The sequence below is a fragment of the Hyperolius riggenbachi genome, chromosome 8 (assembly GCF_040937935.1).
Source record: "Hyperolius riggenbachi isolate aHypRig1 chromosome 8, aHypRig1.pri, whole genome shotgun sequence".
NCBI classification, from domain to species: Eukaryota; Metazoa; Chordata; class Amphibia; order Anura; family Hyperoliidae; genus Hyperolius; species Hyperolius riggenbachi.
Window position 1 is genome coordinate 177,013,320 of NC_090653.1, and position 26,964 is coordinate 177,040,283.

A 26,964-nucleotide genomic window follows, 5' to 3' on the forward strand; every position below is an offset into this window, starting at 1 on the left:
AGAAATCATTGCTGGCTTCATCCAGTTTAATCTTTGTCCACTGCCCATTCCATAAAAAATGCAGAGAACCGGACATCAGGCTTGATTCACTAAACCGTGATAACTCATATCACGGCCGCGCTAGCGTTCTCACGCGCAATCCCACATTTTTTTTCACCCGCGATTGCACACAGACAAAAAAGTAGCGTTTGCTTGCGAAAAATTGCGATCGCACGAAAGCGCTAGCGTGAAAGGGATAGGAGTTATCACGGTTTAGTAAATCAAGCCCATAATGTGAACCTAACCTCACACTTTGAAGTAAAGAAAAGGGGATATGTAGAGCTATACAGAGGTGCCAGTAGGATAAAAAACAAAATCACTAAAATGTTTAAAACGTTCAGGATGCGGTGGTGGACCAGCCAACCCAAAAACAGACACAAGTACTGTCGATTATAGTTGAAAGGCAATTTATTCACATACTCCTAGCACAAGTTGCAACGTGTTTCGCAGGCAAAATCCCGCTTCATCAGGCAATAAACAGCAGGAGCAATAAACTGAAAATGACAGAGATACAAAGCGATAATCAGAAAACCGTGTGTGGCAAGACGTTTTGTCCTACACATGTTATTTGTAAAAAAAAAACTGAAAACTATGCGAAAAGACTAATATACAGAAGGTTAACAAGGATGTGTATTGAAAGAACCTTATTCAATAAATATACGGTAATCGTTATTGTAAAGTACATATCAATTGTAAAGTGCATATCAACTTTATAGTCTCACATGGTTACTGCTATTGTGTCAACATATTTAAATAGGCATGATTTAATACTCCTGCATGATTGTATTTATAAAAAATAGTGCTTAAATATTCTCAACAATGATTATGGAGTGGGTGGTGACATAGGTTAGGGGGAGTGGGGGGAAAAAGAAAGGTTGTGTATAAAGCGAGAGAAGGAGGAAAGGGTTAACCAGGTGAGTGGGAGGAGAAGGTGTGGGTACGCGAAGACAGTAGTGTACAAGGTGGAAAAGGGCTTAAGAGACGCATATTAGTAGGTCACTTACCAGCACGGGGTCCAAAAGGAGCTTGGCACCTCTGTGTTGATCCGTGAGGAGTGACCTAGTAAATATAGAGCTTCCGGCGGGTGATCCGTGACGTGGACAGGGCGGGCGGTATGGAAGGGACGGACATAGTAACCAATGGGATAAGGGCGGGCGGGGATAAAGTGCCGGCTGTGAGCGTGCTATGCGGACATAACGCCACATGGCATACGCTAGTGGGCGGTGCTGTGGTAGTATTACGCCTGTCGAATATCTGCGCATGTGCGGAAATTGGAGGGGGGATAGGCGGTGTGAAAGAATCCCTATGTTCACTTTCGCCTTACTCGACGCCATATTGGTATATGGCAATGATAAGGCGAGATGCCCAAAGTAGTATAAGAGCTATACGCTCTGAAATTACATCTATAATTAAATATATCTATATCTCTATGCATGCGAAGTGTATACCAGGTCGAGGGGAATAATTATTCTGGCCCTGGGAAGACATACTAGACATTTATTTTCAATAGCAGGGGAGGACATTACTGGGGGGGGAGGAGTGATGCTGGCCTCTGCTGGTATAGACCAAATACTGCGCGCAGAGTGTGTTAGTTTTGTAAATACAAGTAAAAATATAAAAGACTGCTTGTGAAGCTATAATTGGTCATTAAGATTATGTCAAACGATTTGCCAGCTGACAAAAAGCATGATGAAAAACTTGTGCAAATATGAAACTGCATAAGAACAATAAAAACAATAGAAACACTCAATAACTACTACAGAAGTATGTACATAAAGCTTATAAAATTCATCCAATCTTATTAAAACACATGCCACTTTACTGTGCGATATCACGTACAAAAATACAGCAATCAAACAGTGTTAATGCATGAATAAATTAAGATAAAAATAAAAAAAAAAGAGAGGAGGGATAAAAAGACTTATTAACTGTATGGATAATTGATTAGTAGATTTTCTCCAGCTGTTCATTTAGACCGCATGGAGTTAAAGACTTTAGTATTTGTATCCAGTACATTTCGCGTGATTTTAAGAGCTCAAAAGAATTTGGACGGTTGTGCGGAATGGTTTCGATCAGTGTAATGTGAATGAAAAAAAATCGGGATTGCTGTGATGGGAAGTGAAGTGACGAGACACGCTGTGAAGAGGGCATTTGGTATGTTTCTTTTATGCTGTCCTATTCTACTCCTTGCGGGTTGAGTGGTTCTGCCCACATACTGAAGCAGACATGGACACGAGATGATGTAGATAATGTATTTTGATTCGCAGGTGATACAATTCTTGATCTGATATTTTGTGTTAGTGACCTGGGAACGAAACTATGTGGTCTGGTGGATGTATTTACAAGCTAAGCATCTCTTATGGTTGCAAGCGGTGCAACCTGTCGGTGAATTGGTAAGACTGCGGACGGGGTCTGTATGCAGTTGGCGTAATTTGCTAGGGGCTAATAGGCCACGGAGATTCGGGGCGCGTCTAAAGGTGATTGCTGGTTTAGGGGGTATAATGGAACGGAGGTGGGGATCCTGTAGGAGGATTTCCCACCTCTTGCTGAGAATACTACGTATAGATGAATGTTGTGAACTGTATTTGGTGATAAATCGAGGTGTACTCTCCGTTTGGATGTCAGTTTAGGGGGTAGAATGGAATGGAGGTGGGGATCCTGTAGGAGGATTCCCCACCTCTTGCTGAGAATACTGCGTTCTAGACACTTTCTACTCCTTAGTCCTAAATGATTTACAAGAACTCCTTACCCCAGGCAGCATCCCCTCTTCCAATCTCACACCACCAGAAAAAGCAGCCCTCAAGGCCCTACGTAACAATCCCGATATCATCAAATCTGCTGATAAGGGGGGAAGGGATTGTCATCCTAAGCAGAATAGACTATCTTGACAAATCCACTTGACTACTGAGTGATCCCAGGCACTACACACTATTGGACACTGACCCCACCCTAGAACTTAACAAAACCCTCAAAAGCTTTATCAATGATGCCCTAATCAACAATATGACCAAAAATGAAAGGAATTTTATCATTTACCACCACCCCAAAACTCTGTTTTTCTATTACCTGCCCAAAATACACAAAAATATTCATAAACCACCCGGGAGACCCATCATTTCGGGTATTGATTCCATTACTAGCAACCTCTCCAAGTTCATAGACACACATTTACAAGCTCATGTACAGTCTCTTCCATCCTTCATCAAAGATTCCCAACACCTCATCAGTTTTCTACAATCCACACTTTGGCAAAAAGACTATATCTGGTTGACCTGTGATGTGACTTCGTTATATACTAATATACCACATGCTTTTGGACTCACTGCCTTAAAACATCACCTTCAATCAAATCCACATATTCCCAAAACACAACAGTCCATTCTTTTACATTGCACTGAGTTTATTTTACACAATGTTTACCTTTCAGGACAATATTTACCAACAAGTCAGTGGCGTATCAATGGGGAGCTCATTCACCCCCTCATATGCAAATCTGGCCATGGGGTACCTAGAACAGATCAAGATGTACAGTAACAACCCGTTTTCCAACAATATCATTTTCTACAAACTTAATATCGATGATTTAATCTTCATATGGAAAGGCCCCGCAGATTTAATTCCCTCTTTTGTTGAATTCCTCAATACCAATGCAGCAGGTTTACAGTTCATTTCTCATCACGATCCCAACGCCATAGAATTCTTGGACTTGGTCCTGTACATAGACTCCACTCACATAAAAACAAAGACTTTTTTCAAACCCGTAGATGCTAACAATTATATTCACTACCATAACTTTCACCACCGCCCCTGGACAAAAATCACCCCTTACAGTCAATACAAGAGAATCTATCGTAACTGCACAGATGTGCAGCTATATAACACCCAATCCAAAATCCTAACAAAAAAATTCTCAGACCGCAAATACCCCAAAAAATTACTACTTGATGCACATCATAAAGCAAAAACTCATAACCCCCCACCACCTGTTTCTGACATCCAAACGGAGAGTACACGATTTATCACCAAATACAGTTCACAACATTCATCTATACGTAGTATTCTCAGCAAGAGGTGGGAAATCCTCCTACAGGATCCCCACCTCCGTTCCATTATACCCCCTAAACCAGCAATCACCTTTAGACGCGCCCCGAATCTCCGTGGCCTATTAGCCCCTAGCAAATTACGCCAACCCCATACAGACCCCGTCCGCAGTCTTACCCTATTCTCCGACAGGTTGCACCGCTTGCAACCAAAAGAGATGCTTAGCTTGTAAATACATCCACCAGACCACATCGTTTCGTTCCCTGGTCACTAACACAGAATATCAGATCAAGAATTGTATCACCTGCGAATCAAAATACATCATCTATATCATCTCGTGTCCATGTCTGCTTCAGTATGTGGGCAGAACCACTCAACCCGCAAGGAGTAGAATAGGACAGCATAAAAGAAACATACCAAATGCCCTCTTCACAGCTTGTCTCGTCACTTCACTTCCATCACGACAGCAATCCCGATTTTTTTTCACATTACACTGATCAAAACCATTCCGCACAACCGTCCAAATTCTTTTGAGCTCTTAAAATCACGCGAAATGTACTGGATACAAATACTAAAGTCTTTAACTCCATGCGGTCTAAATGAACAGCTGGAGAAAATCTACTAATCCATTATCCATACAGTTAATAAAAGTCTCTTTTTATCCCTCTTTTTAATTTTTATCTTAATTCATTCAAGCATTAACACTGTTTGATTGCTGTATTTTTATACGTGATATCGCACAGTAAAGTGGCATGTGTTTTAATAAGATTGGATGAATTTTATAAGCTTTATGTACATACTTTCTTCACGACCTGTAGTAGTTATTGAGTGTTTCTATTGTTTTTATTGTTCTTATGCAGTTTCATATTTGCACAAGTTTCTTTCATCATGCTTTTTGTCAGCTGGCAAATCGTTTGACATAATCTTAAAGAGAACCTGTACTGAGTAAAAATATTTAAAATAAACAAATGAGGGAACTTCAAATGAACATTGCATAGTTACCTTGCCATCAGTTCCTCTCAGAAGCTCACCATTTTCTTCTGACAATAATCCCTTCCAGTTCTGACAACATTTTGTCAGATCTGAAATATATCAGTTGCGGTCAGTAAAATATCAGTTGCTGTCAGTTATAGCTGAGTGGACAACTGAAGTACCCGGTAATGTCCATGTTTCCCTATGGCTCAAGTGGGCGATGTTACAGTTTAACTGTGTGCTGACCAGAAAGCTGTTATGGGTAATGGCCATTTTCAAAATGGAGGACGGAAAATTCCCTTGATCACAGTGAACAAACAGGACGCGGGACAGGAGAAAGACACTGAGGAGTAGACTACATGGAAGGTAAGTATGACTTGTGTATGCTTATTTTGACTTTTAATTTTCAGTTCAGGTTGTCTTTAATGACCAATTTTAGCTTCACAAGCAGTCTAATATTTTTACTTGTATTTACAAAACTAACACACTCTGCGCGCAGTATTTGGTCTATACCAGCAGAGGCCAGCATCACTCCCCCCCCTGTAATGTCCTCCCCTGCTATTGAAAATAAATGTCTAGTATGTCTTCCCAGGGCCAGAATAATTATTCCCCCCGACCTGGTGTACACTTCGCATGCATAGAGATCTAGATATATATATATAATTATAGATGTAATTTCAGAGCGTATAGCTCTTATACTACTTTGGGCATCTCGCCTTATTGCCATATACCAACATGGCGGCGAGTAAGGCGGAAGTGAACATAGGGATTGTTTCACACCGCCTATCCCCCCTCCAATTTCCGCACATGCGCAGATATCAGACAGGCGTAATACTACCACAGCACCGCCCACTAGCGTATGCCATGCGGCGTTATGTCCGCATAGCACTCTCACAGCCGGCGCTTTATCCCCGCCCGCATCCCATTGGTGACTATGTCCATCCATTCCATACCGCCCCGCCCACGTCACGGATCACCCGCCGGAAGCTCTATATCTACTAGGTCACTCCTCACGGATCAACACAGAGTTGCCAAGCTCCTTTTGGACCCCGTGCTGGTAAGTGACCTATTAATATGCGTCTCTTAAGCCCTTTTCCACCTTATACACTACTGTTCTCGCATACCCACACCTTCTCCTTCCACTCACCTGGTTAACCCTTTCCTCCTCTCGCTTTATATACAACCTTTCTTTTTTCCCCCACTCCCTCTAACCTATGTCACCACCCATTCCACAATCATTGCTGAGAATATTTAAGCACTACGATTATATTTATTGAATAAGGTTCTTTCAATACACATCCTTGTTAACCTTATGTATATTAGTCTTTTCGCATAGTTTTCAGTTTTTTACAAACATGTGTAGGACAAAAAGTCTTGCCACACACGGTTTTCTGATTATCGCTTTGTATCTCTGTCATTTTCAGTTTATTGCTCCTGTTTATTGCCTGATGAAGCGGTATTTTGCCTGTGAAACGCGTTGCAACTTGTGCTAGGAGTATGTGACTAAATTGCCTTTCAACTATAATCGACAGTACTTGTGTCTGTTTTTGGGTTGGCTGGTCCACCACCGCATCCCGAACATTTTAAACATTTTAGTGATTTTTTATCCTACTGGCGCCTCTGTACAGCTCTACATATCAAGAATCCACCCTTGGTGGAAGGGTGATATACCCTCTTTTTTCTCCTTATCCGCAGAGAGCGACGTTTTAATACTGAGTGGGGACAGGCTTATTCTCCCCACCTGCCTCTACAGTGGTTGCCTTGGATGTAACCCTAGTTTGTGAATGTAATACTTACGCTCTACATTCATTTCACCATTTTCCAGTGCATACTACACTATATTGGGCTCTCGGGTCTTTATTATATTTGTTTTTTATAAAGAGAAGGGGAGGCATTACAGTGTGTTGAAATTCATTTTAAAAGCTTCAGATTTGCTTATATCTTTTCTCAAAAGATTGGTACAACTTACCTCTGACTGGCCAAGTATTAACTGAGACCAGCTTCTCCATTCTGGACAGTTATTTCGGTCTTCAAAGGTCACATTGGCAGACTGCCAACAGCACTGCTCATGGTTAAACCAGAACCATTCTACACAAATGCCCTCTTTTAGATCCGTCATCCAGTGTGAGGAAATATCAATGAGTCCAGCTAAGGAACCTATTATTAAAGCATACCATACTAGTAATGAATACATGATTACAAATGATTTACATCATATTTTGAATAATCTCTTCAAATTACCATACCAAGTTAAGAAGAATATACATATATGTGGCACGGCTGTCCCCTCTGTAGGCAGGAACATGATCGGCTGTCATAGGCTGAAGCCTATGACAGCTAATCACGCTGATTGGCTGGGGAGGGAGGGGGATTTAAAAAAAATAAATAAAAAAATAAAAAAAACAAGATAAAAATATTTGTTTGTTTTTTATATATAAATATTTGTTTGTTTTACTTTCAAACATCTGGGGAGCCATTAGACCCCACCAACAGAAAGCTCTGTTGGAGGGGAGAAAAGGGGGAGGGGGGTGGGAGAGAGAAAATCACTTGTGTGCTGTGTCGTGCGGCCCTGCAGCTTGGCCTTAAAGCTGCAGTGGCCTATTTTACAAAAAATGGCCTTGTCTTTAGGGGGGGGGGGTTAACACTGTGGTCCTCAAGAGGTTAACTATTTGACATTCCTGGACATGAAACTCACGTCCAGGAAGCCATGTGCGCTCCTGCGCGTTCCCGCGGGCGATCGCACGCTCCCGGCCCGCGGTTTGTTAGCCAGCGAATCGGGCAACGGTGCCCGATCACTGATTCCTCTCCCCCGCAGAAAAAGCGACAGCTTCTCTCGGAAGCCTAGCTTTTTCTGCTTCCTATTTCCCCTACGTCGCTCTAAGCGTACGTGTTACGCTTAGAGTGACGTCACAGTAAACAAACTCATCTTGTGGCCAAAAAGTAAACTACAGCTAAATGTTAAATAAAAATACACATATTTACTAAAAAAAAATACAATTTAAATCCCACCCTCCCAAAAATACCCACATAAAATGTTTAAGTGAAAAAAAAAAAAAAAAATTACAATTAAAAAAAAACAAAAAAAAAACAACTATTTACCTAAGGGTCTTAACTTTTTAAATATCTATGTAAAGATGAAATATTTCATTTTTTTTATTATAAGCTTGTAAATAGTGATGAATGCAAAACGGAAAAAATGCACTTTTATTTCCAAATAAAATATTTATATAATTTAAACTGTGTAATAACCGGGACAAATGGGCATATACATAACGTGAGTTTTAATTATGGAGGCATGTTTTATTTTAAAAAAATAATTGCCGAAAAGTGAGAAATAATGATTTTTTGCCGTTTTTTTCTTATTCTTCCTTTTAAAATGCATTTACAGTAAAGTGGCTCTTAGTAAAATGTACCCCCCCAAAGAAAGCCTAATTGGTGGCGGAAAAAAAACAAGATATAGATCAGTTCATTGTGATAAGTAGTAATAAAGTTATAGGCTAATGAATGGGAGGTGAACATTGCTCGGATGCATAAAGTGAAAAACGACTGAATGCGAACTGGTTAAAGAGGACCTGTAATTAAAAAAAAAAATCGCTCTGGGGCATACTTATCTCAGGAGGGGGAAGCCTCTGGATCCTAACGAGTCTTCCCCCGTCCCGCCGTTAGCCTGCCGGGGTCCCCCGAAGTGCGGCAAGGTAAATATTTACTTACCGCGATCCTGAGCAGGCGCACTAGCCGCTCTTCCTTCAGATTAAGGTGGAAATTAGCGAACCCAATCGATCCGCTCTACTGCGCAGAGGCAAGTCATTTTGCGCCTGCACAGTAGAGCGGACACGATCAGGCTCGGCTATTTCCGCCTAGCCCAAATGAAGAGCCACTACTGCGCCTGTGCTGGATCCTGGAAAGGTACATTATTATTATTATTTTGTATTTATAAAGCGCCAGCATCTTCCGTAGCGCTGTACATAGTACAAACAAATAATGGGGAACAAATATACATAAGAAATACAAGACACTGTACAGTCATGACATTGAATAGAATGAATACAGGTACATACATAGTTGATATGTAGTTGGTACATGTACATATGTTAAAATTACAGCAGTATGAGAAACACTAGGAGGAGGTCCCTGCCCTTGCGGGCTTACAATGTAGAGGGTAGGGGGGAGGAAACAAAAGGGAAGGAAACACAAGGATTAGTGGGTGAGCCAGTGTGCCTTCAGTGCTGCCTATAGCAAAGTATAGGCTTGTCTGAACAGGTGTGTTTTCAGAGTATGTTTGAAGGTTTCCAGACTAGTGGCATGAGGGAGGGAGTTCCAAAGGAGAGGGACAGCCCGTGAGAAGTCTTGGATGAGAGAGTGAGAGGAGGGGACTAGGCTGGAGGACAAAAGGGTCTCCTGTGAGGAACGGAGGGTCCGGGCGGGAAGGTATCTGGAGATTAAAGAAGAAATGTATGGAGGTGATAGCTTGTGTAGAGCTTTGTATGCAAGTGTGAGAAGTTTAAACTGGATCATTTGGGCAACTGGTAGCCAATGGAGGGATTGGCAGAGAGGGGCTGCCTCAGGATCTAGAAGAGAGGTGGATGAGACGGGCCGCAGAGTTTAGTAGGGACTGGAGAGGTGCCAATGGGAATGGGAAATCGCGTGTGCTGTGCAATAAAATGCGACCGACCGGCCAGAACACACAGAAATGCACACCGGTACTGTGAACAGTGACAGGAAAGTCAATGGACTCTAATATTACTATACATATTGCACACTGTATGGAGTATATCATAACTGACAGCACCGGGGAAAAGGGAACCAATTCCTCTCATCAGGCTTGTCGGAGAAGGATTCGGGGGAGCCAGCGCTGGATTGTCTGCAGCTGCAGGGGACGGGGAAGCATCATTGGGACCCTGAGGCTTCCCCCTCCCAAGGTAAGTATCCACTAGTGTGTGTTTTTTTTGAAGTACAGAGTCTCTTTAACCTCCTTGGCGGAAATCCCGACCTGTGCTTGGGCTCCGCTTTGTGTGCTAGGAGCGGTAAGCCTGAGCACAGATAGGGCTGGCAGAAATAGCCACGCACTCACTGTTTTTGGGTCCCACGCGCGATCAGCACTGCACAGCGGGACCCAGGCTTCTTCCCCCCCAAACTACCATCATGGTCTTCAGTCGCCGGAATCATCATGTCCCCGCTCTTCTTCCTAGGACCCGGCAGCCAATAAGAGCACGGTGGTGGCAGTGCGGTGTGACGTCACCGGAGGGGACACCATTTTTTTAAAGTGTCCCTGAATGATTGCGCAGGGCAGAAGAAAAACAGAGAAATGTGCACTGTATGTATCTTTATATCTATCTTTTTGGTTTATTAAATCAGAAATAGTGAGCAAACAAAAACACTGAAATAAGGTAAACAAAACACTGGTTCGACTGAGCAACTAACTCACTAATACAGTAGTACAGCAGGTAATAGTCTATTCAATATAGTATGCAACTCACAACAATTTTTTTTTTTTTAAATATTCTTTATTGTAATTTTGTTTTCAAACGATGATACAAATAGCATAGCAAATTTCAGGAAACAGAAATTTGTCCAAAGTGATCTTTTTAACATTTGAAACATCTGGAGGCGCAGCGCCATTATAATAAGTGCAACGTTGATACACCAGTGTAGTATAATAACTTACTATCAAAACTCCTGATATGAACAACAAATGCACATTTTTTACGCATAAAAATGCAAAAGAATTAGATAACAATTTTGTTTAACCACTTAACGACCGCCTAACAGCGATAGACGTCGGCAGGTCGAACTGGTGTTACCATGGAAACGGCAGCTCCATGTCAGTTCACAGAGGGTGTCTCCGTGAACAGCTTGTGAGCCTCCGATCGCGGCTCGCAGGCGAAATGTAAACACGCGGGGAAGAAATCCCCACTGTTCGACGGCATCTGATAGGCTGAAGCCTATCCTAGGCGGCGCCTAATCTTGGTGGAGGGCTGTTTCACTTCACTGCTGGGAATTGTGAGTTCTGATTATATTATATTGCGGTTTGTAAATTGTGTTTTGCTACTTTGATATCTGGTGGGTTGTGCATTGCGGTTCATCAGATATCCAGCAGCAAGTGTTAGTTTTTAAAAGTACATTTTTTTGTCTCTAGTGTGCTAGGCAATTAGCTAGGGGAAGGGATTAGCTGTAACAGGAGGTATTTGGTCAGCTTCAGGACTGAGCTTGCTCAGTCTGTGGCTTGCTCACTAAGTGGCTTCGACACAAGTGGCATAGGCGTTAAAAACAGGCGTTAGAACACAGGCACAAAGAGACAGGTGAGAGAAAGCAGGTAAGGACTAAAAAACAAAAACAAAAAAAAAACCTTCAACCAATATTGTGTTTTTTTGCATAGGTTAGAATGTGCTAACACGTTGTGGTGTAGTCTAAGTTTTGAGGACTCCACCCCAGCTTCACTCACTCCCCCTCCTCCCCTCCCCCACCCCAACTTTACTCACTCCCCCTCTTCCCCCCCCTTCCACCCCAGCTGCACTCACGAACTTCACTCACTCTCCCATTTAATCTTTTACCGCCACAGTTTACTTTAAATAATTTTTCCCCACACAATAGTCGTCATGTTGGACAATGCAGTACAGTGTACATCCTGCAACATGTATGCATGCCTTGATCAGCGGATTGAGGGTGTTTACTGTTGCCCTGGGTGTGTGCGTGTTGCTCAGAGGTGGAAGTCGCAAAACTAAATAAGCATCTCGCAACACTGACGCATACAACATGGAGATGAGCTTGGCTCTCACGATCCAGACACTGGATGGAACCGGTGAAGATGAGGTGGGTGGAGTAAAGCCGGAGCAAGAAGCAGAGGTAGCCGCTAGTTGGGTCACAGTTAGAAGCGGTAGGGGAAAAAGTGGCAGGGAAGCTAGTCCCGAGTTGTCCCTCACTAATTATTATGCATGTTTGCGTAATATTGGGGAGGATGATTCTGGAGTAGCAATGCTGCAGCAGGATGTGCTCCTTAGCAACCAAGGGGCAGACTGCTGTAATGAGAAAGGGAATAGTAGTGTAGCTTAGGCTAGACAGGTACTGGTGGTAGGGGATTCAATTATTAGGCGCACAGATAGGGTAATCTGTCGAAGAAACCGTGAATGCCGTACAGTCTGTTGCCTCCCGGGTGCTCGGGTTCGGCATGTAGCGGAAAGAATTGACAGATTATTGGGTGGGGCTGGGGAAGACCCAGCTGTCATGGTACACATTGGCACCAATGACAAAGTTAGTGGGAGATGGAAGGTCCTCAAAAAGGATTTTCAGGTACTTGGAGATGAACTTAAAGCAAGGACCTCCAAAGGTGGTGTTCTCTGAAATACTGCCAGTGCCACATCTGAGAGACAGAGGGAGCTTAGGGAGTTAAATAAGTGGCTGAGAAATCGGTGTAGGAAGGAAGGGTTTGGGTTCCTGGAGAACTGGGCACACTTTGCAGTCGGCTACAGGTTCTACAGCAGGGATGGGCTGCACCTTAATGGTGCAGTTGCATTGGGGGAAAAGATGGCTAAACGGTTGGAGATTTTAAACTAGGATCTGGGGGGAGGCGGGAGGATAAAGTCTCAATATGTAGACAAGATAAGGTAAAAAGACAGTGTGAGCCTAACATTATGGGGGGTGGAGAGGGGGGTGGGAACAGTGTAAAGATTAAGGAGGTTGGTGAAACTTCAAGTAGCCCATTTCATGTAAACAAAATTGGTAAATGTGGTGGTAAAAATATAAAGTGCATGGTAACCAATGCTCGGAGCCTTGCAAATAAAATAGACGAACTAGAGTTCATTCTGAATGACAAAGGCTATGACATTGTGGGAATAACCGAGACATGGATGGATGAAAGCCATGACTGGATAGCGAATTTAAATGGATATAATGTGTTTAGGAGGGATAGAACAGGGAAAAAAGGTGGAGGGGTTTGTCTCAGGGCTGGTTCAGACGGACGTCTGCGTGGCGTCGCGTCTGGGGGCGTTGCGGCGGCTGCGCGGTCAGGCTTTCAGTAGCCGTCGGTCGCGTTCCGATGCGTCGCGGTTTTTTTCCCCCTAGGAGAACATTAGCCGTCGCGGTTGGCCGCTCCCTGGAATCTTCATGTCGCTTCCAGGGGCAGCTCGAACGCGAACGAAAATCGGGACCCGAACGCCGCGTTCGGGTAAAAGCGTGCAAAAGCTCGGAGTAAACGCTCCCATTCACTTGAATGGGAGCGTTTACCGCGACGTTCCGAACGCTTGCGGTAAATGCTCCGCAAGCATCCGTCTAAACCAGCCCTTAAGAATTCTTTTACAGCTGTCCTCAACGATGAGATGGAGGAAGATTGCGAAGATGTGGAGTCAGTTTGGGTAAATATTCATGGTGGAAATAAAAGTTGCCAATTGCTTATTGGGGTATGCTACAGACCACCTCATATTAATGAAGCTGCAGAACTGCGATTACTACAGCAGATTGAAAAAGCTGCAAGTAAAAATGAGGTCATAGTTATGGGCGACTTCAACTTTCCAGACATTGACTGGGGTATTGAGGCTACCCATTCTGGTAAAAGCAGCAAATTTCTGGCAGCACTACAGGATAATTACTTGACTCAAATGGTAACAGAACCAACTAGGGGGAATGCGTTACTGGATCTGATCATTTCTAATAGACTAGATAATGTATCAAATGTGCAGGTTCAAGAACATTTGGGAAATCGTGATCACAACATGATAACATTTGATCTGGTGACTGATAGGCCACGGGGCAGCGGGACCACTAAAACTATGAATTTTAGAAAAGCAAAGTTCAATCAAAATTAGGCAGGCACTAAGTTTGGTGAACTGGGATAATGTACTACAAGGGGAGGACACTCAAGGGAAATGGCAAGCTTTTAAATTTATTCTCAATCAATATTGTAGTATGTATATCCCATATGGAAACAAAATGTCTGGGAATAAAAAAAAGGCCTCTATGGATAAATAGAAAGGTTAGGGATAAAATGAAGAGGAAAAATAATGCCTATAAGTTCCTAAAACAGGAGGGGACCGAGGCTGAACTAAGCAATTACAAGGAGTGCAATAAAAATTGTAAAAAAGAAATTAGGCTGGCAAAGATCGAAGCTGAAAATCAAATCGCTAGGGATATCAAATCTAACCCAAAAAAGTTTTACAAGTACATCAACTCTAAAAAAAGAAAGGTTGACTGTATAGGACTCCTAAAGGATGAGGGTGGGAACTCAATGGTGGATGACCAAGGTAAGGCAGAGTTATTAAATGCTTTCTTTGCTTCTGTCTTCACAAAGGAAATAGCACTGTTGCAAATTACAGAGGCAGAAGTCTCTCAATCTTCTAACTGTAATATTAAATACGTAACGCAGGAAGAAGTGAAGGCAAGACTAAATAAATTAAAAATAGACAAGGCACCTGGCCCGGATGGCATGCATCCTCGGGTCCTAAGGTAATTAAGTTCAGTTATAGATAAACCCCTTTATCTTATCTTTTGTGACTCTCTTTCAACTGGCAGAGTCCCAGTGGATTGGCGTACAGCCCACGTTGTCCCATTATTTAAGAAGGGCAAAAAATCAGATCCAGGAAATTATAGACCTGTAAGCTTAACATCAGTTGTATGCAAACTATTTGAGGGGTTACTAAGAGATACTATACATGACTTCATAGTAGAAAATCTTATTTCTCAGCATCAACATGTGTTTACTAAAGACAGGTCCTGTTTGATTAACATGCTCAGCTTTTATGAGGTAGTGAATGCTAAATATGGATATTGGGAATGCTGTAGATGTGATATACTTGGACTTTGCAAAGGCCTTCGACACTGTTCCCCACAAAAGTCTGGTGCAAAAGTTGAGGATGCAAGGACTGGGGAAGAGTCTGTGTGCATGGATAGGGAACTGGTTAATGGACAGAAAACAAAGAGTTGCGGTCAATGGATCGTACTCAAAATGGGAGACTGTTAGCAGTGGGGTCCCACAGGGGTCTGTACTGGGTCCAGTGCTCTTCAATTTATTTATTAATGACCTAGTAGATGCAGTAGTGAGCAATGTTGCTATTTTTGCAGATGATACAAAATTGTGCAGAATCATCAACTCTCAGGAAGATGATGTCATATTGCAACAGGATCTGGATAGGATGGCTATATGGGCACATAAATGGCAGATAAAATTGAATGTTGAAAAATGTAAAGTCATGCATTTTGGTCGTACCAATGGTCTAGCACCATACAAAATAAATGGGATACAGTTGGGGACATCAAACTTGGAGAAGGACTTAGGAGTACTCATCGACAACAAGTTAAATAATTGTACTCAATGCCAAGCCGCTGCAGCTAAAGCTAACAAAATTTTGGGATGCATTAAAAGGGAAATAAAAACTCGAGATGCTAGCATAATATTGCCCCTGTTTAACTCTCTAGTAAGGCCACATCTGGCATATGGAATTCAGTTCTGGGCACCACATTACAAAAAAGATATTGCAGTTTTAGAGCAGGTGCAGAGACTAGCAACAAAATGGTGGGATGGAAGGTCTTGTTTACCAAGAAAGGTTAGATAAACTGGGTTTATTTAGTCTAGAGAAAAGACGCCTTAGAGGAGATCTAATTAACATGTATAAATACATCAGAGGGCAATATAATAGCTTGGCGGATGAGCTTTTTGTCCCTAGGCCTTCTTAAAGGACTAGAGCAGGGGTCCCCAACCACCGGGCCACGGCCCACTGCCAGTCCGTGGGCAGTTGCCAGCTGGGCTGCGGCGGGTCTGGCCTCTCGCCCCCCTCCCCCCGCCGCTCCTGTCACCTTATGAGCTGGTGGCCGCTTCCTGTCACAAAATCCCCGTAGCCGCTCTGAGGAATGCAGCATCTCCTTCCTGCGCAGCTGCTGTAAGGAGGGAAGAAAGCGGGGCAGCGGCTTCCTGATTGCCGTTACCATATAAAACCGGCGCTGTCTCGCTTCCTTCCCTCCTTACAGCAGCTGCGCAGGAAGCGCTGCTGTAATAGGAGATGCTGCATTCCTCAGAGCGGCTACGGGGAATCTGTGACAGGAAGCGGCCGCCAGCTCATAACAGGTAACAGAAGCGGCGGCCGCGGGGGGAGGGGGGCTACACTGGGGCACTATACTAGCTATCCTGGGGCACTATACTAGCTGCACATGGGGCACTATGCTAGCTATACTGGGGCACACTGGGCACTATACTAGCTATACTGGGCACTATACTAGCTGCACATGGGGCACTATACTAGCTATACTGGGGCACACTGGGCACTATACTGGTGCACACTAGGCACTATACTAGCTATCCTGAGGCACACTGGGCACTATACTAGCTATCCTGGGGCACACTGGGCACTATACTAGCTATCCTGGGGCACACTGGGCACTATACTAGCTATCCTGGGGCACTATACTAGCTATCCTGGGGCACACTGGGCACTATACTAGCTATACTGGGGCACACTGGGCACTATACTGGTGCACACTAGGCACTATACTAGCTATCCTGGTGCACACTGGGCACTATACTAGCTATCCTGGGGCACATGGGGCACTATACTAGCTATCCTGGGGCACTATACTAGCTATCCTGGGGCACTATACTAGCTATCCTGGGGCACTATACTAGCTATCCTGGGGCACTATACTAGCTATCCTGGGGCACTATACTAGCTATCCTGGGGCACTATACTAGCTATCCTGGGGCACTATACTAGCTATCCTGGGGCACTATACTAGCTATCCTGGGGCACTATACTAGCTATCCTGGGGCACTATACTAGCTATCCTGGGGCACTATACTAGCTATCCTGGGGCACTATACTAGCTATCCTGGGGCACTATACTAGCTATCCTGGGGCACTATACTAGCTATCCTGGGGCACTATACTAGCTATCCTGGGGCACTATACTAGCTATCCTGGGGCACTATACTAGCTATCCTGGGGCACTATACTAGCTATCCTGGGGCACTATACTAGCTATACTGGGGCACACTGGGCACTATACTAGCTATACTGGGGCACTATACTAGCTGCACCGGGGTATCTAGACTCCCTATACTGGGGCAACTGTGCTTGCTGTGCCGCCGCGAATAAACCGCCCCCCCCCCCCCCCCCCCATGGGCCCCAGAGATAACTTTGGACGGTTACCGGTCCCCGGGCCGAAAAAGGTTGGGGACCCCTGGACTAGAGGACATGATCTGCGCATGGAGGAAAAATGTTTTAGCCATTTATTTAGGAAAGGGTTCTTTACAGTAAGAGTGATTAAGATGTGGAATGCATTGCCACAGGAAGTCGTTATGGCAAACTCTATACCTGCATTTAAAGGGGGCTTAGATGCGTTCCTTGCGTTGAAAGACATCCATGGCTACAATTACCAGGTAATGCCTAATGATGTCGACCCAGGGATTTTATCTGATTGGCATCTTAGACGGGAAGGAATTTTTCCCTTTTAGGGCTAATTGGACCATGCCTTGTAAGGGTTTTTTCGCCTTCCTTTGGATTAACAGCGATATGTGAGGGAGCAGGCTGGAGTTGTACTTTGTACTGGTTGAACTCGATGGACGTATGTCTTTTTTCAACCAAAATAACTATGTAACTATGTCCTCTGCCGCCCACAAGATGGAGAGGGAGGGAGGGAGAGGCAGGGAAGGAGAGGGAGGAAATCGCTGCGGAGGGGGGCTTTAAGGAGCCCCCCCCGCTAGGCCAAAATAGCCGGCGGCGATCAGACCCCCCCAGCAGGACATCCCCCTAGTGGAAAAAAGGGGGGGGGGGGCGGGAGTCTGGTCGCCCTGGCTGAAATCTGATCTGATCTGATCCACGCAGCACAGATCATAGGAAAATAGGCTGGTCCTTAAGTGGTTAAACCGTTGAGTCAAACTTAGATGAGCACGCATTCCTGCGTGCTCAGTTTTGGCGTTGCGTGTCGTCTCCCCCCCCCCTACAATTTATTCAAGTAGTTTGAATGAAAAACCTCTAGTGTCAACTCCAGGGAAACCCAGAATTCTCTGTATATTTATTTTTTACATCATACCTTCCAATACCCTAGTAAAGTCCTCCGATTCCCTAAACATGCTCCAAAAGACCATGCTTTGCGAAAGGCTTCTGATCTATTCAGGGCACAATGCGTTAACTGTTACATTGAGTATATGTGATCTAGTTCTGCAATTAGTTCGCTCGCGCCAAAAAATGGGTGTGGCCATGATATTGTATGGGTGGAGCTAACGTAATGATGTAACGGCGAGGCATAAGAGAGCAGTGTTTCCGCCATGATGTGGTGAAACGAGGATTCGCATCATGGGTGTGCAGAAACTGTGTGATGCTATTTATACCTGCCGTAACCCCAAAGCAGCAAATATAGCCAACTATGACCATTAAGATCTCATTCACACTATTTGCTGCGCTGTCCTTTTTAGACGCAATGCACATAATGTAAGATTCATATGGTAACATGAAAGTCAATAGACTTCCATGTTACCACTCACACTTCAGGTGTGCGTTCCCATGCGTTACGTTGTAACGCATCTGGGAACATTTTAACGCACAATGCATACGTTTCCCCGATGGGTACAGCTGCCGACGTCCACGCTTTAGCGCACCACAATGTGCATTCCGTGCGATCACTGTGGGTTGGCAGCGCATGCATGAAATCGCATTCGTGCATACGTTCTGTAGTGTGAATGAGACCTTAATAATAAATGCAGCAACAGTTACCCCAGACACCAGAAAATAAACGCAATGTGTGCAACATTTCAGCAGAAAACAAACGCAGTGGGCCACATTGCACCAGAAAATAAACGCAGCGGGCCACATTGCACCAGAAAACAAACGCAGCAGGCCACATTTCACCAGAAAACAAACGCAGCGGTCAGCATTTCACCAGAAAACAAACGCACTGGGCCACATTTCACCAGAAAACAAACGCAGCGGTAGGGCTGCACGGTTTTGCGGTTTTAAACCGAAATTCACGTGCAGACGATCTACAGATCGTCAGTAGCTGCGGTTTAGTCGGTTTTGTCCCACCTACCGCCGCGCCGTCAGAGAGCCACTGATTGGCAGAAGACAGTGCATATTTATGAATGTCAATGAGCCGGGCAGCAGGGGGAGGGCGAGTCCAGTCCAGAGAAGCACACAGCGCCACCAATCGCTAGATAGAGATGGTATGACGGAGGCGATAGGCGGATCTGTACAGAGGGTACAGCTCCGCCTACCGCCGCCGTCATACTATCGCTATCTAGTGATTGGTGGCGCTGTGTGCCGCTCTAGACTGGACTCCACCCCCCCCCCCCCATTCATTCACAAATATGCACTGCTGGACCGGTGTGCGGCCGGAGGCAGAATCCGGAAGTGACCGGAGTCACGCTGCCTGCCGACCGCCTTGAAGTAATGATGACTTGCCGCTGCCCCCTTTCCGCCAGCACGAAATGGATGCCCGCCGCTGCTCCCTTTTCGCCAGCGCGAAATGGATGCCCGCTGCCTGCCATCGGTGAGCAACTTTGCTGTGCCTGCTGGACTTAATGGTGGCAGGGAGCGAGAGCCCTCAGCCTGCCAACAGAGATCCCCCAGCCAGTCCTTCCACCTGCATTGTGCAGCGGCCACCTCTAGCTCCGGCCACTCTGTATCTCCCTCTCTCTTCCCACCACTCTGTCTCTCGCCTCCCCTCTCTGTCTCTCGCCTCCCCTCTCTGTCTCTCGCCTCCCCTCTCTGTCTCTCGCCTCCCCTCTCTGTCTCTCGCCTCCCCTCTCTGTCTCTCGCCTCCCCTCTCTGTCTCTCGCCTCCCCTGCTCTCTTTGTCTCTCCCCCCTCTCTGTCTCCCTCCCTCCCTCTGGCTCTTTCTCCCCCATCTATCTACCCTCTCTCTCTCCCAGTCTCTCTCTCTCCCCCCTCTCTGTCTCTCGCCTCCCCCATCTATCTCCCCATTCTGTTATCTGCCCCCCCTGTCTCTCTCTTTCTCCCCCTCTCTGTCTTGCTCTCTTTGTCTCTCCCCCCTATCTGTCTCTTCCCCTCTCTCTTTCTGTCTCCCTCTCCCCCCCCCCCCCATCTGCCCCCTCTGTCTCTCTCTCTCCCTCTCTCTCTTTCTGTCTCTCTCTCCCCTCTCTGTCTCTCCCTCTCTCTGTCACTTTATCCCTCTCTCTCTCTTCCTTTTTCTCTCTGTCTCTCTCCCCCCCCCCCCCCCCTCTCTCGGTCACAGGACATCATGGCCACAACCACCCTCAGCCACACTAACATTGCGGCCACTGTCAGCTCTGCCAGTGCCACCAGTGGCCCAGGTCCACCAGCCCCTGTGGTAGCCAGGCCACCATCCCTCTTCTCCCTCCCACTCTCTCTCTCTCTCCTCTCTCCATCCCTCTCTCTCCCCTCCCTCTCTGTGTGTCTCTCTCTGCCCCACTCTCTCTCTGTCGCAGGACTGTATTAAATTACTCTGCGCATGAATGCAGTAACATTTACAAACATGACAGAAAATGACATACTACACTCAGTTTGATAATATCATTTCATTTTCTGTCAGTGCATGTCTGTAAATGTTACTGTACATTGTGAATTTAGTGCTAAAGCTTGTTTTGAAAAAAAATCGTGAAAAAAATCGAAATCGCAATTTCTAAGAGAAAAATCGCAATTTCAATTTTTCCCTAAAATCGTGCAGCCCTACGCAGCGGGCCACATTTCACCAGAAAACAAACGCAGTGGGCAGCATTTCACCAGAAAACAAACGCAGCGGGCAGCATTTCACAGGACAAACACAATGTGACAAAACATTTTACCAGAAAATAACACAGTGGGCCGCATTTTACCTGCAAAAAAAGTAATGTACTCCCCTGACAGAAGTCTTCTCTCTCGGCTGGGCTCTGGCACGCATCTCCCCCGGACGTTCCTCCTGCAGTCTCCCGCGCTGCCGCTGACAGGCAGAGTGCAGGGCTACGGGAAGATGGCGCCCGAAGCCCTGTACTGGAGACACAAATAGTCTCCAGTACAGGGCTTCGGCAGCCATCTTGCCGTAGCCCTACTCTGCCTCCCGGGAGACTGCGGGGCTGCGGGCTATGAACTGGCACGGCGGCGTCTAGTAGACGCTGCGGCCAGTTCGTTAGCAGCGGTGGCGTGCCAGCAGATTAGGCTACGCGTGCCGTGCCCGGCACGCGTGCCATAGGTTCGCCACCGCTGTCCTAGAGAGTGTTTTTCCACGGGTTCAGAACCAAGACATAGATTCTCAAATTCAGTTAGTTTCCTCAATCCTATTGGTTGTACGTTAAGATGCCTTAGCAAGTATCTAATTTGGAAGTACCACCACCAATCTAGGTCTGGTTTCCCATGTATACGCCTGAGATCTGACAGTTTCAGCCATGTTCCTTCCCCCACAATATTAGATAAATTCAAGGATTTTAGTTCCCTCAAACCTTTGTGTACGTCCTTCCCACTAGGTTTTGGAAGATATAGGTTATCAATTAAAGGCAGCAGTGGGGAAGGCCAGGGCGATATCCCTGTCAACTTCCTCGTCTTAGCAAATACTTGAAGCGTCTGGACGCACAGAGGGGGAAGAGACCATTTTACGGAGGTAGATTTGGTCAACCACATTAAATTACGCAGGCTATGGATTACAAGTTCTTGTTCCATTATCGTCCATTGTTTAGATTGAGTATGTCTGGCCCAGTCTACTGCCCTGGTAAGAACTGCTGCAAAACAGTAGTATGTCACGTTTGGTACAGCCAGCCCTCCATTCTGTTTGGTTCTATATAGGATATCTCTTCTGATTCTAGGGAGTTTGCCTCTCCAAATATACTTATTGAATGTTGACTGGGCCTTTTGTAGGAAGGACATTGGGATTGGTAGGGTTTGGAAGAGATATAGTAGTCTGGGCATTAGATTCATTTTTATGACTGCTATTCTACCTAGCCACGAGAGCTAGGTAGAATAGATCTGCTGTCGGTTGCTATAGTATAGGAGGGAAATTCTGTAGGTAGACATCACTCAGGGAATCAATATTCGTTCCAAGGTAGCGAATGTGCTGCCGTTTCCATTTGAACGGAAAATTATGTTCTAGCTGTTCTTTGGTCTCATTTAGCAAACCCACATTGAAAGCCTCACACTTGTCATAACTAATTTTAAAGTATGAGAGTTTACTTAAGATGTTAAATTCAGTTAGTAGATTTGGGAGTGTGATCAGTGGATTAGTCAGAACAACAAGTCGTCTGCATAAGCAGCAACTTTGTGTTTTGTCGCACCAATTTCAATGTCCTCCTTTGTTCTCACATGGCACAGAAAGGGTTCCAATGCCAAAGCAAAAATTAAAGGTGACAAGGGGCAACCCGGTCTTGTACCATTCTTTATTGTAAGGGGGTCTTACAGAAGGCCATTTACTTTGATTCGTGCTGTAGGGCCTAGGTTCTCAACGTGTGGTACGCATACCCCAGGGGGTACTTCTGATGGTTCCAGGGGGTACTCGGGCTTGATACACTTAACCAAGAATAACCAATTTAGAGTTTTAGAAAATTATAAATCTTATTTAAACAACACCAAATTAGTATTTTAGCTAATTAAAAGCAATAGTAAATACTTGGAAGTTGTTTAGAACCATTATCATGCACTACGATTCAATATGTATTTGTTAAGGGGTACTTGTCATAATGGTTACTATGCTAGGGGGTACTTGGTGAGTACATGGGTTTTAAAGGGGGTACATACCAATAAAATGTTGAGAAACACTGCTGTAGGGCATGAGTATAAAGCACCAATACATGACATCAAACGTTCAATATTTATTTTGTGCAGAACTGAGTTAATCCACTGCCAGCTCACCCAGTCAAAGGCCTTTTCGGCATCTGTAGATAAGAACATACAGGGAATTTTCTTTGACCGGGCGAACTGGAGCAGATTCAGTGTTCTAATAGTGTTATCTCTAGCCTCTCTATGGTGGACAAAGTCCACCTGGTCCCAGTGAACAAGATATTCCATATGTTCTGAGAGGAGTTTAGCTATAATTTTATAGAATATCTTCAGATCTAGGTTCAATAAGGATATTAGACGGTAGCCATCGCATGCAGCAGGGTCCTTCCCTGGCTTTGCCATCACTGTCGCATGTGGTTCTAGGGTTTGAAGAGGTAATGCTACTTTCTGATCACTATCTGCAAGAGCATTGAACAGTTTACAAAGGTAAAGTGTTAATAAGTCTTTACATTTTTGTAACAGTCAATCGGGTAACCGTCAGGACCTGGTGCTTTACCTGCTTTGATGCCAGCAATCACCTTTCTAATTTCAGCCTCAGTAAATGGTGTTTCCAAATCTTTAATCAGGTCTGTGGGTAATTTGGGCATATTAGCTTGGTCAAGGTACCGTATTTTCCAGACTATAAGGCGCACTTTTTCTCCCCCAAAAGTTGGAAGAAAAAGTCCCAGCGTCTTATAGTCCGAATACAGGGAATCCCCGACCTACAGATCACCCACCGAGAGGAACCGCTGACCCGTCGCAACCTCTAGGATTCCCTGTATTCACTGTGTCCTGCCATCAGCCTGTAGAAAGGAATCAGCGGCAGCCGCTATCAATCACCTAATCCGAAGAGTGCCTGTGGCGATCAGCTGCTGTTCCCTCCTTGTCGCTGGTCTTCTCCGAGTCCCGATGTCCTCCTCGCCTCGGCACTGCAATAAGAAATCAGCAGCGGTGGCCACAGGCATCACTCACCTCATCCAGCGTCGATCGGCTGCTGTTCTCTCCTTGTCGCTGGATTTCTCCGGGTCCCCGATGTCCTCCTCGCCCCCGCACTGCAATAAGAAATCAGCGGCGGTAGCCACAGGCATCACTCATTTCATCCTGCGACGATCGGCTTCTTCTGCCTCTTTCACTCCTTCTCCTTAGCAGCAGCACTTCCTGGTCAGACGTGACCAGCCGCTAAGGAGAAGGCGTGAAAGAGGCAGAAGCAGCCGATCGCCGCTGGATGAAATGAGCGATGCCTGCGGCTGCCGCCGCTGATTTCTTATTGCAGTGCGGGGGCGAGGAGGGCATCGGAGACTCGGAGAAGACCAGCGAAAAGGAAGGAACAGCAGCCGATCGCCGCTGGATGAGGTGAGTGATGCCTGCGGCTACCGCTGCTGATTTCTTATTGCAGTGCGGGGGAGAGGAGGACATCGGGACCCGGAGAAGACCAGCGACAAGGAGGGAACAGCATCTGATCGCCGCAGGCACTCTTTGGATTAGGTGAGCGATAGCGGCTGCCGCTGATTCCTTTCTGCAGGCTGACGGCAGGACACAGGGGCATGGGAGCCAAACACAGAGAGGGGCCACCTGGAGCCAGACAAAGAAGGGGACAGGAGGCAGACACAGGTGGGCAGGGGCAAACAAAGGTGGACAGGGGGCAGGCTCAGGTGGATAGGGGGCAAACACAGATGGACAGGTGTCAGGCTCAGGTGGACAGGGGGCAGGCTCAGGTGGACAGGGAGCAAACACAGATAGACAGGAGGCGGGCACAGGGGGCAAACAGATGGATAGGAGGCAGGCATAGGAGGTAGACAGATGGCAGCCACAGGGGGACAGGAAGCAGACAGAGAGGGACAGCTGACAGACACAGGGGGACAGGAGCCAGACAGAGAAGGAAAGGTGACAAACTCAGGCTAACTGCAGGCAGACACAAAAGGGGGAGAGGAGAGGACACAGAGGACGACAGGAGGAGAACACAAAGAGGGACCAGGAGGAGGACACCATGGGGGTTACAGGAGGAGATTGGGGGGAGAGCATCTATAAGACACCCCTGCACCGTAGGCGCACCAGGTTTAGTATACAATTTTTTCCTGGGTTTCTGCCCTCTAAACCTAGGTGCGTCTTATAGTCCGGAGCATCTTATAGTCCAGGGGCGTAACAATAGGCCCTGCAGCGCCTGCGCCTGCGGGGGGGGCCCCCCCCCCCCCCCTGGGGCCCGCTCGGGGCCGTTTTTTGGGGGCTGGAGGGGTGGCAGCATGAGGGGAAAGCCTTGCCCACAGTCGGCGGGGAGAGGGGAAGTTCCCCCCTCTCCCTCACCTCTGGGCTCTCCCCTCTGCGCCCCCCTCCAGCTAGTGAATGTGTGTGGGCAGCGGGTAGCAGCGGCGGCGGGATACATACCTTCTTCCTTGCGTTCCATCGCCGCCTTCTCGCTCTAGCGGCTGCAGTCACTTCCGGAAGCGGAAGTGACGTCAGCCGCTAGAGCGAGAAGGCGGCGATGGAACGCAAGGAAGAAGGTATGTATCCCGCCGCCGCTGCTGCCCGCTGCCCACACACATTCACTAGCTGGAGGGGGGCGCAGAGGGGAGAGCCCCGAGGTGAGGGAGAGGGGGGAACTTCCCCTCTCCCCGCCGACTGTGGGCAAGGCTTTCCCCTCATGCTGCCACCACTCCAGCCCCCAAAAACCGGCCACGAGCGGGCCCCGGGGGGGCCCGCTCTGAAATTCTGCAGGGGGATTTTCAGGTGTCTGCTGCCCACATTACGATTTTCAGGTGTCTGCTGCCCACATTATGATTTTCAGGTGCCTGCTGCCCACATTATGATTTTCAGGTGTCTGCTGCCCACATTGCGATTTTCAGGTGTCTGCTGCCCACATTGCGATTTTCAGGTGTCTGCTGCCCACATTGCGATTTTCAGGTGTCTGCTGCCCACATTACGATTTTCAGGTGTCTGCTGCCCACATTACGATTTTCAGGTGTCTGCTGCCCACATTACGATTTTCAGGTGTCTGCTGCCCACATTGTGATTTTCAGGTGTCAGCTGCCCACATTGCGATTTTCTGGTGTCTGCTGCCCACATTACGATTTTCAGGTGCCTGCTGCCCACATTACGATTTTCAGGTGTCTGCTGCCCACATTACGATTTTCAGGTGTCTGCTGCCCATATTATGATTTTCTGGTGTCTGCTGTCCACATTACGATTTTCAGGTGCCTGCTGCCCACATTACGATTTTCAGGTGTCTGCTGCCCACATTGTGATTTTCTGGTGTCTGCTGCCCATATTATGATTTTCTGGTGTCTGCTGCCCATATTATGATTTTCTGGTGTCTGCTGCCCACATTACGATTTTCAGGTGTCTGCTGCCCACATTGCGATTTTCTGGTGTCTGCTGCCCACATTACGATTTTCTGGTGACTGCTGCCCACATTGCGATTTTCTGGTGACTGTTGCCCACATTGCGATTTTCTGGTGACCACATTGCGATTTTCTGGTGACTGCTGCCCACATAAGGATTTTCTGGTGACTGCTGCCCACATTAGGATTTTCTGGTGTGTGCTGCCCACATTACGATATTCTGGTGACTGCTGCCCACATTAGGATTTTCTGGTGACTGCTGCCCACATGGCGATTTTCTGGTGACTGCTGCCCACATGGCGATTTTCTGGTGACTGCTGCCCACATGGCGATTTTCTGGTGACTGCTGCCCACATGGCGATTTTCTGGTGACTGCTGCCCACATGGCGATTTTCTGGTGACTGCTGCCCACATGGCGATTTTCTGGTGACTGCTGCCCACATGGCGATTTTCTGGTGACTGCTGCCCACATGGCGATTTTCTGGTGACTGCTGCCCACATGGCGATTTTCTGGTGACTGCTGCCCACATGGCGATTTTCTGTCCCACATTACGATATTCTGGTGAACGCTGCCCACATTACGATTGTCTGGTGAATGCTGCCCACGTTACAATTTTCTGGTGACTGCTGCTCACGTTACAATTTTCTGGTGAACTCTGCCCACATTATGATTTTCTGGTGAACGCTGCCCACATTACGATTGTCTGGTGAATGCTGTCCACGTTACAATTTTCTGGTGACTGGTGCCCACATTACGATTTTCTGGTGAACTCTGCCCACATTATGATTTTCTAAAGGCCCACATTACGATTTTCTGGTGAACTCTGCCCACATTACGATTTTCTGGCCCACATTACGATTGTCTGGTAAAATGCTGCCCACTTTACAATTAATTTACAGTGA

General features: G+C 46.3%; 1 protein-coding gene across 6 annotated transcripts in view; it reads right to left on the bottom strand.

Annotated features, from left to right (window-relative positions):
• The window catches only part of LOC137527199 (H(+)/Cl(-) exchange transporter 5-like), a 397,265-nt gene that overhangs the window by 211,591 nt on the left and 158,710 nt on the right, over positions 1-26,964 (bottom strand). For all 6 annotated transcript variants that reach the window (XM_068247697.1, XM_068247696.1, XM_068247695.1 and 3 more), the window contains one exon: positions 7,022-7,209. In XM_068247697.1, the coding sequence (XP_068103798.1) occupies positions 7,022-7,209 (188 nt within the window). The remainder of the gene's footprint in view (positions 1-7,021; positions 7,210-26,964) is intronic.